This window comes from Odocoileus virginianus, unplaced genomic scaffold, assembly GCF_023699985.2.
Source record: "Odocoileus virginianus isolate 20LAN1187 ecotype Illinois unplaced genomic scaffold, Ovbor_1.2 Unplaced_Contig_24, whole genome shotgun sequence".
Taxonomy (NCBI): Eukaryota; Metazoa; Chordata; class Mammalia; order Artiodactyla; family Cervidae; genus Odocoileus; species Odocoileus virginianus.
In genome coordinates, this window is record NW_027224341.1 from 1,334,380 (window position 1) to 1,343,450 (window position 9,071).

At 43.3% G+C, this 9,071-nt stretch overlaps 1 protein-coding gene across 3 annotated transcripts in view; it reads right to left on the minus strand.

Annotated features, from left to right (window-relative positions):
• The window catches only part of CYB5R4 (cytochrome b5 reductase 4), a 98,802-nt gene extending 89,833 nt beyond the window's left edge, over positions 1 to 8,969 (minus strand). For 2 of the 3 annotated variants that reach the window (XM_070464461.1, XM_070464460.1), the window contains exon 1: positions 6,494 to 6,709. In XM_070464461.1, the coding sequence (XP_070320562.1) occupies positions 6,494 to 6,568 (75 nt within the window). In that variant the 5' untranslated portion in view covers positions 6,569 to 6,709. Of the gene's footprint in view, positions 1 to 6,493; positions 6,710 to 8,892 lie in introns of those variants that run through there. The other variant, XM_070464462.1, reaches the window with a different exon arrangement.
• Positions 8,970 to 9,071: the final 102 nt, after the last annotated feature.

The following is a 9,071-nucleotide window of genomic DNA, read 5'->3' on the forward strand; positions in this document are numbered from 1 at the left end:
AAAAATGGGCCAAAGAACTAAACAGACATTTCTCCAAAGAAGACATACAGATGGCTAACAAACATATGAAAAGATGCTCAACATCACTCATTATCAGAGAAATGCAAATCAAAACCACAATGAGGTACCGTTATACGCCAGTCAGGATGGCTGCTATCCAAAAGTCTACAAGCAATAAATGCTGGAGAGGGTGTGGATAAATGGGAACCCTCTTACACTGTTGGTGGGAATGCAAACTAGTACAGCTGCTATGGAGAATAGTGTGGAGATTTCTTAAAAAACTGGAATTAGAACTGCCGTATGACCCAGCAATCCCACTCCTGGGCATACACACCAAGGAAACCAGATCTGAAAGAGACACGTGCACCCCAATGTTCATCACAACACTGTTTATAACAGCCAGGACATGGAAGCAACCTAGATGCCCATCAGCAGATGAATGGATAAGGAAGCTGTGGTAAATATACACCATGGAATATTACCCAGCCATTAAAAAGAATTCGTTTGAATCAGTTGTAATGAGATGGATGAAACTGGAGCCCATTATACAGAGTGAAGTAAGCCAGAAAGATAAAGACCCATACAGGATACTAACGCATATATATGGAATTTTAAAAAGATGGTAATGATAACCCTATATGCAGGACAGAAAAAGAGACAGATGTACAGAACAGACTTCTGTACTCTGTGGGAGAAGGCGAGGGTGGGATGATCTGAGAGAATAGCATTGAAACATGTATATTATCAAGTGTGAAACAGATCGCCAGCCCAGGCTGGATGCATGAGACATGTGCTCAGGGCTGGTGCACTGGGAAGACTCAGAGGGAATGGGATGGGGAGGGAGGTGGGAGCGGGGATCAGGGTGGGGAACACATGTAAATCCACGGCTGATTCATGTCAATGTATGGCAAAAAGCACTACAATGTTGTAAAGTAATTAGCCTCCAACTAATAAAAATAAATGAAAAAAAAAAAAAAGACTGGCCAAAGGAAACCCAGAAGATATGCCCCATGTAAGTAATTCAAACTGCCAGGAGGGTACGACTAAGCAACTCTCTGTCTGCCTGTGTGTCTATCCACATGTACTGTACTCTTTTCCTCCTAATAAATACTTTACTTGTTTCACTACTTTCTGTCTTTGTGGGAATTCTTTTTCTGCAAAGCTGAAGGGCCAGGGCCTTGTCACTGACTGCTAGCCTGTTGGCTAGGATTCGGTGTTCTCACTGCTACAACTCAAACTCTGGCCAGGAACCCAAGTCCTGCTTCAAGCTGCTGCAGGTCGAGGTGACCTGAGATCAATGAGAAGTGTGAGAAGTAAGTTTCTGTTGTCTATGAGGCACCTATGGTATTGTTAGAGAAGCCCAAAGGACTAAAATGCTTACATGTCTCAATTCCCTAAATCATATCTATTTTAGACGTTCAACTCTCCCCAAATAGTCAGGTTAATAGTTCTGTGGTGCCTTGCCAATTTCACATTTCTTCTTACTAATCCTCATCATCCTATTCTTAGCATCACTAACTACAACTCTCTAGGTCTCTTGGTCTTCATAAATGAAGTGTGAGAACATATGATCTTTCCTATCCCAAAGATAGGAAAGATTCTTTCACCATTCCATACCTGCAGGGTAGTTAAAAGTTATCTTTCGGAAATACAGATCTAATTTAGGGCCCTGCCTCCTTCAGTGGCTCCTCATATTTCTTATAATGCTTCTAAATTCCCTAGAGAGGTTGACCACGCCCTTCATAATCTGGTCGGAGTTGACTTCACTAGCTCCATGTCTGCACTTTAGTCCCTTCCTATTCTATGCTTTGCAAATGTGCATGTTCAGTCAGTCTCTTCCCACTCTTTGCAACCCCATAGACTGTAGCCCACCAAGCTTCTCCATCCATGGGATTTCCCAGGCAAGAATACTGCAGCGGGTTGCCATTACCTCCATCAGGGGATTTTCCGGACCCAGGGATCCAACCCGCGTCTCCTGCGTCGGCAGGCTGACTCCTTGCCACTAAGCTACCTGGGTAGCCATTCTATACTTCGTTATGCTGTGCTTAGTCGTTCAGTCATGTCCGACTCTTTGTGACCCCATGGACTATAGCCTGCCAGGCTCTTCTGTCCATGGGGATCCTCTAGGCACAAACAGTAGAGTTCCATATTTTAGGAAAATGGAAAATGATTCGCCCCTCCCCGCCACAGACATTACTTCCTCCAGAAGCTTTCTCTGGCATCAACTTCTTCGTGGTCATAACAGACTGTTATAGTCCTTAGGCATTTATAACTGTGAAGCCCACTGGATTAATACACTCTTTGAAAACAGAGCTGTTGGGGACCAGCACAGGCCATGCAAGACAAATCCTTGGACCACTCTCTTGGTCTCCTTGAAAGCAGGAAACAAATCTCCCCTGTGGAAGGTGCCCTTCCTGTACTGGAAGGTAGAAAGACACCCTTCTCTCAGCGATAGGAAATTCAGGGCCCAGAAGACTATAAGCAAGCTGTGTTCTTCTTTACTCATCTACTACCCAAGCCCAAACTTTGTTTAAATTCCTTACTAATTAAGTACCCAGACCTAAGTTTCTCTGTGCCATCAATTCCTCTCAAATTTGGTATCGTGCAGGGCCCTGTTGGGCCCCTGGGCACAGAGCTTTTCTGGGTCCCTCATTTCTTTGATTACTGGAAACAGCCTTTGTTAAGCCTCTGTGACCTTCCCTGAGTTCCGATGGGCAGCTTCAAGCAGCTGCTAATTAGGGAAGGGAGGGGTGGTGAGACCAGGGAGAAGCAGTCAAGAGCAGTCTTGGGGCAAGTTCCTGTTTCCCCATCAAGTCTGCATCCTCAGGTCCTTCAGCTGCATCGACTCTTTGCGAGCCCATGGACTGCAGTCTGCCGGGTTCCTCTGTCCACGGGATTTCCCAGGCAAGAAGACTGGAGTGGGCTGCCGCTTCCTTCTCCAGGAGATCTACCCGACCCAGCGATCAAACCTGCATCTCCTGTGTCTCCTGCATTACAGGAGGATTCTTCACCCACTGAGCCACCTAGGAAGCCCAACAGTATCTTTGAGCTGTTTTTGCAGATAGTGAAACCCCTTCTAGGTGGGGGAAGTTATGGTATGCTGCCCACAAGCACACAGTTCCCCAGAGCAGCTGGACCTGAAGGCTGTCGATGTTGACTCCTATTTGTTGTTGTTCAGTCGCTCAGTTGTGTCTGACTCTTTGCGACCCCGTGGACTGCAGCACACCAGGCTTCCTTGTCCTTCACTCTCTCCTGGAGTTTGCTCAAACTCATGTCCATTGAGTTGATGATGCCATCCAACCATCTCATCCTCTGTTGCCCCTTCTCCTCCTGCCCTCAATCTCTGTCAGCATCAGGGTCTTTTCCAGTGACTCCTCTTTACCTCATCACCAACCCATCGGAAGAACTGGCCACGAGCTGATCACACCTTCTTTACCTCAGGACTTGCCACTCTCTTGCCCAAGTCGGGACGTGCGGTTTGAGGACAGGAGCCTGCCCTGTCTCCCTCTGCCTGGCAAAGCAGTGAAGCCGTCCTTTCCCACTTCACCAAACTCTGTCTCCAAGGTCTGATTCAGCACCAGGGTACACAGAGCTGAGCTTTCAGCATCAAATTTATTGTCTGAAAGCTTAAAAGCATGAATAAAATTTAAATCTTTTCTACTGCTAATCTGTCTTGTGTCAACTTTATCAGTCCAGCCACAAGAACTCAAGAGGGATGGATAAAAGTGGAAATTTCTCCCTCCCCAACAAAGACCACATCTCGAGCATATGATAGGTTCTCAATAAATACTTACTAGTTGCTTATTAGAAATAACATTAGCCACCACACTGAGTGCATACTCTGCACCAGGCACTGTGCTACGGGCTTTTTCACACAGCAATCCCTCAACAATCAATGAGGTCTGCATAAAAGTCTACAGGCCAGTAACACCTAGTCAGTGCTTACGATAACTCAGGACTATGCTGAGAGAAACATTAGCTCATTTAATCCTATGAACAATCCTATAAAATGGATACGATTCATATTATTCCCATTTACAACTGAGGAAAGAGACTCAAAGAGGCTAAAAGGTAGAGATGGAAAAAGAATGAATCTTTCTCACTCAAAAGCCCATGTTTCTAACAACTGTGATACACAAACCTCCCCAACTAAGTTCTGTCTTCTCACCCACAACCTATTTCATACACTCCTGACACAGGTTCTCACATCTTCCAGATTAGCCAGTTTTGATTGAGCAGGGCTCTAAGGGACCCTCCCGGGTGTGTGTCCCTGCTTCTTGTTTCTAGAAAAAGCTTTCGCCTTGGAGGCCTTCCCCTAATTCCAAAGAGCAGACTCAAACAGCTAAGACTACAGATGTGAGAAAATGCAGAAACCCAGGAACATTGGTCAAGCAAGAAAATAACATCGTCACAGAACTCCTAGACCCTCCTGAGTAGATACAGTTAACAATCTAATGTCCTTGAGTTGTTTTACAGAAACCAGAACCTCAAGGGACAGAAACTGCTAGTCACAAGCATACAGACCCTAGACTGGCTGGAACAAGACAGAGGACTGAGATTTCTAAAATATCACCAGCAACCAAACAGAAGAGATCCACAAGCTAACCATGCACCTTAAGACTCTCATCTCAAATGCTGAGTTTAAAAATCTTTGCCTGAAAGCCATCATGGAGTTTGGGTCTTTTGGTCATTAGCTGCTTGTTCTCCCTGCTTCTTGCTGTTGTTCAGTCATCAAGTTGTGTCTAACTCTTTGAGACCCCCATGGACTGCAGCACGCCAGGTCTCCCTGTCCTCACCATCTCCCAGAGTTTGCCCAAGTTCACATCCATTGCATCAGTGATGCCATCCAACCATCTCATCCTCTGTCACTCTCTTCTCCTTTGCCTGCTTGATGTCCTGCAAATAAAAGCTGTACTTTCCTCCATCACAACCCAGTGTCAGTGGACTGGCTTTGCTGCATGTCAGGCAAGTGAACCCAAGTTCAGTTCAGCAACAATTTCACAAAGGGGGAAAAAAAAATCAGTCTGAGTGTGAATTGCACACTAATTTTATTTTATTCACTTTCTGGGCCCAAACACTCACCTGTGACATCACTACCATTTCCTTTAAATGATACTGAGAACATGGCTGATAGCTTTAAAGGAGAAGGGCAGCAACCCTCATATTCTAATTCAGAGGTTCTTTCTTTGCAAAGTTTCTACTATTTAGCCAAGCATTTAAGGAGAGAAACAGGTCAAACCCCAAGGAGAGGACAAGTGATTGGATGGTTGGCCAATATATGGAGCAATAAAAGAAAAGTCACCATCAGAGTCACACCATATGAAGCCTCTTTCAAGGCAGCATTTCTTAACCTGTTTCCTTTGCTGTGAAATGGCGATAACAAAAGCATCCACTTCACAGGGTCACTGGAAAGACTACACAAGTTAATACATGTAAAGCACTCAGGCTGTCAGTAAGCATTTAATCAATCTCAGTTATATTATTATAGTTGGGATTACAGACTTCTGAAAAAGCTAATGGAAGCTACAGATCTCTGAACTCATAATTCTGACCTAGGGTCAAACTCCAGGTCCATGTGGAGAAAATAAAGTTGATGAAGTTCCCAAATGATGTTAATGCTAAAGACTCAAGAGTCCAGAAATGAAGAAAGGAATGGCCCGATCAGGTGGAAGTCTTGAAAACAAAACATGAAGATGTGGTTATTGAATGAGGAACTAACAAACAACAGGAGCAAGCAACAATCATACTGCAATGAACATGGGAGACAATTTCATTAAATTCTGCAAATATAAAACACATTTGCATCCCACCTGTTGGTAACAGTATGTTCAACAAAATCTTAAAGAGATTAAAGAGATTATTAGCTTCAAAATTAGCAAGAGATATCAGTAGAAAAGACAGTGATAAAACAATCAAGAATCAGAGCAAGAGAGAAAGGCAGTGTGCCTTGGAGAAGTGTCCCTAAACCTAACCGGAGGTTTGTATAGAAATTGGTTCTCTCTTCTCCAATCTTCCCTAGGTCCTCGAGTCCCCGCCCTTGGAAGGATAAATACTGGTCACTGTTGCTATTGCCCAGCCTTTCCCCTCTTCTAGGAAACCCAGATCGCTCACAACCCCTTCGGAAAGTGAACAAAAGAACGGAGAGCAGGTTATGTTGAAGGAAGGAAGCCGATACAGAGTACCTACAATATGGGAAGCACAGAGCCTGGCATTACCTTATATCTGAATTTGATTAATGGGAAAAAAGAGTTGGAAGAAGGGAACTGACAGAACGGGATGAAGGCATGCATAAGAAAAGGGGCCAGCTGGTAAGAGATGAAGGTTAAGAGAGTTCCAGGACTGGAGAACGCGTGGGATCTGAAAGAGATCGCCAGCAAGGGTAGGAGGGAATGAAAGCCGGAGGTGGGGACAGGAGGTGGGAAAGCGTAAGGAGAGAACGGACTGTGCCGGAGCCTGAGATGCCGGCGAGAAGAGAGGACTGCAGCGCGCTTACCTTGCTACGCCCCCCGGAGGCGACGCGCTGCTGCGAGCTGGGGCCCGGGAAAGACTGGGAAGGGACGTTCAGCATCCTGGACCCCTGGCCCGGGCCTTGCCCGGGGTCCGCCGCCAGACTCCACAGCTCAGCTCAACGCCTGTGGAGTAACACCTCCGGCTCCGGCTCCGAGGCCGGGCAGAGGCCAAGCCCCCTACCCACTTCCGGGGTCGCCCGGGGTGAGGCGCGCCATGACGCAGCACGTCGAGGCCGTGGGGCGGAGCCAACGAGGCGAACGGAGAGCGGGCTGGGGCGGAACCAGTGCAAACTACGCATGCCCCATTCGTCCCGCATCCAGAATTTCAGCACTGCAAGGAGGTGACAGCTATTCCGTGGAAAGATTAAAGAGTGAAACTCTTGCTAAGCCTTGGTGCTGACCGAATCTGAGAATAAATTTTTAGAGATGCCTGTGAACCCAGAACACAGCTGTCTGTCCATTGTTAAAGCACTATCACCACACTGCTTGAAATATGGAATAAAATAACACTATTAAGGCTTTTTGATTTGCCAGAAACTCTCTTTAAAGGCACCAATCTGTACGGAAAAGAGAACTTTTAAGAGCTGAGATGTCAAATGCAAACAGGCACTCCTGTGAGGCGCAGAGAACGCTTAACCTTTAAGAACTCTCGCTAATGACTAGTGAACGAGTTGAAGAGGTTAGTAAATTCTCACTCTGCTCCATTCACCCACTCACAAGGTCTTCCTCCTCATTTAACTTCCTCTCTTTCTTGAAAGATACGGCGAAATGTGACTAATGTAGCTCACCCCCGAATATTGTGTTGCACAGTTAGCCAAGTTTAACACTCAGATAGGTTTAGTTTGGATGCCATCCCTGGGGTTAATAAATGAGCAATATCTCAATGCCTCATTTTCCATTTACCTAATGGGTTTAGGTCTTAGTAAGGATTAAGTGAGATGTCTGGCTAATGGTAGGCACTCAATAAATGTGACTGTGGCTCTTAATGCTATTCCAACATATTAATAACAGCAGCATAAATACTGTGCAGGCAAACACCACTCTCTAATGCTCAAGGTCCATGTTAGATGTATGATCTGGTGGGGTTTTGCATGTCTCTTGGGGAACACGTATATCCTGAGAGTAGAATCCAGTGAAAGGAAAGTTTTCAAGAGAAGAAATATAGTTCTAAGTAACTCTCTCTATCCTCTTTCTGTAACTAATTTTTCCTGACTATGAAACATGGTTTGAACTTGTTCTATTTCAATTGCTTTGTTCTTAAAGTGCCTGTAAATCAATGTTTGTAGTCTCTTTCCAATTAGAAGAGGAAGTGTGTGAATGCATGTAGCCATTCAAGTAAGGGGCATTTCTTAGCTAAGCAATGGAAATGCTTGTATTTCAGCTCCTTGTAATTGAAAAGATTGTATTTGAGCTAAAAGACTTTCATGATCATAATTACTATGTTACCTCTACCATGCAAAGTGCTCCTGTTTTCTCTTTCATTAAAAAAGGATGTTATCTATAAATCTTTTTTTTTAAAGCTAATCACTAAGAATTTCGTATTTCATTTCCCAGGAGAAAATTTTTTAAATGAGAATACAGGACCTGGGAACCAGAGCAATGGAGGGTGATATTATTGGAGAATGTTTCCTATCGGCCAAGTTTCTTAGCTCCCTTGTGGACTGAAATGAAAAAATGATTATAAAATTCTGGCATTTTGTCTCCCCCTCTTTAGACTCCATTTAAGTTAGAAGTTTTGTTTGAACTATGGGGACCCCTCAGTGTGGTGCCATAAGTACTAAACGCCCATGCTATTTTACTGCTGAATTTAAGGGCAGCAGAAGAGTATTAAAGTGAGAATAACTTGACTCACCATTCATTAAAATTGCTAAAATTTAATAGTCCTAACATCGATTCCCAATCTTAATTATAGACAATGATTTACAATCTTTTTCACCATCTGCTAGCTAATACATAATAGTAACATGTGATTGATAACATAAGGTGATTTTCCTCATTACCTAATAATACTCATCTGTAACTACAACATCTAATGGGGATCAGTAGGAAATACCAGATGTTACAAATTCAGTCTTGAAAATTAAATATTGTTATTCTTTGAAAAGTCATACATAAATGTTTTCAAAATTATAAACAAAGATAAATTTGTAATTTGATGAAGCAATCGAAATTATCTTTTGTAAGCTCCAAATGTTTACAATACAATCAAGACACTTGTAAACAGAACCTATTTTTAAATTCCAACACTGAATTATAGTGTAGGGATTAAAAAAGGCCAAACTACTATAGTAATTACTAAATATTTCATTTTATTAATAATTTATATACAAATAATTTAAAAATGATTATGATACATTTGTACACTAATCTAATTTGTACCTACAAGCTTTGAATGTCATCAAAAGTAATCAGGTTAATTTTCACAGATCAGCTCCTCAGTTTCGTCTTCACTATCAGAATCTTCATAAAATGAAATTGTGGCTTGAATTGGAAAATTTTTCAGAAGAGCTTCTGCTTCTTGATATAAATAATCATAACACTTTGATTTTGGCCAAAATAGTC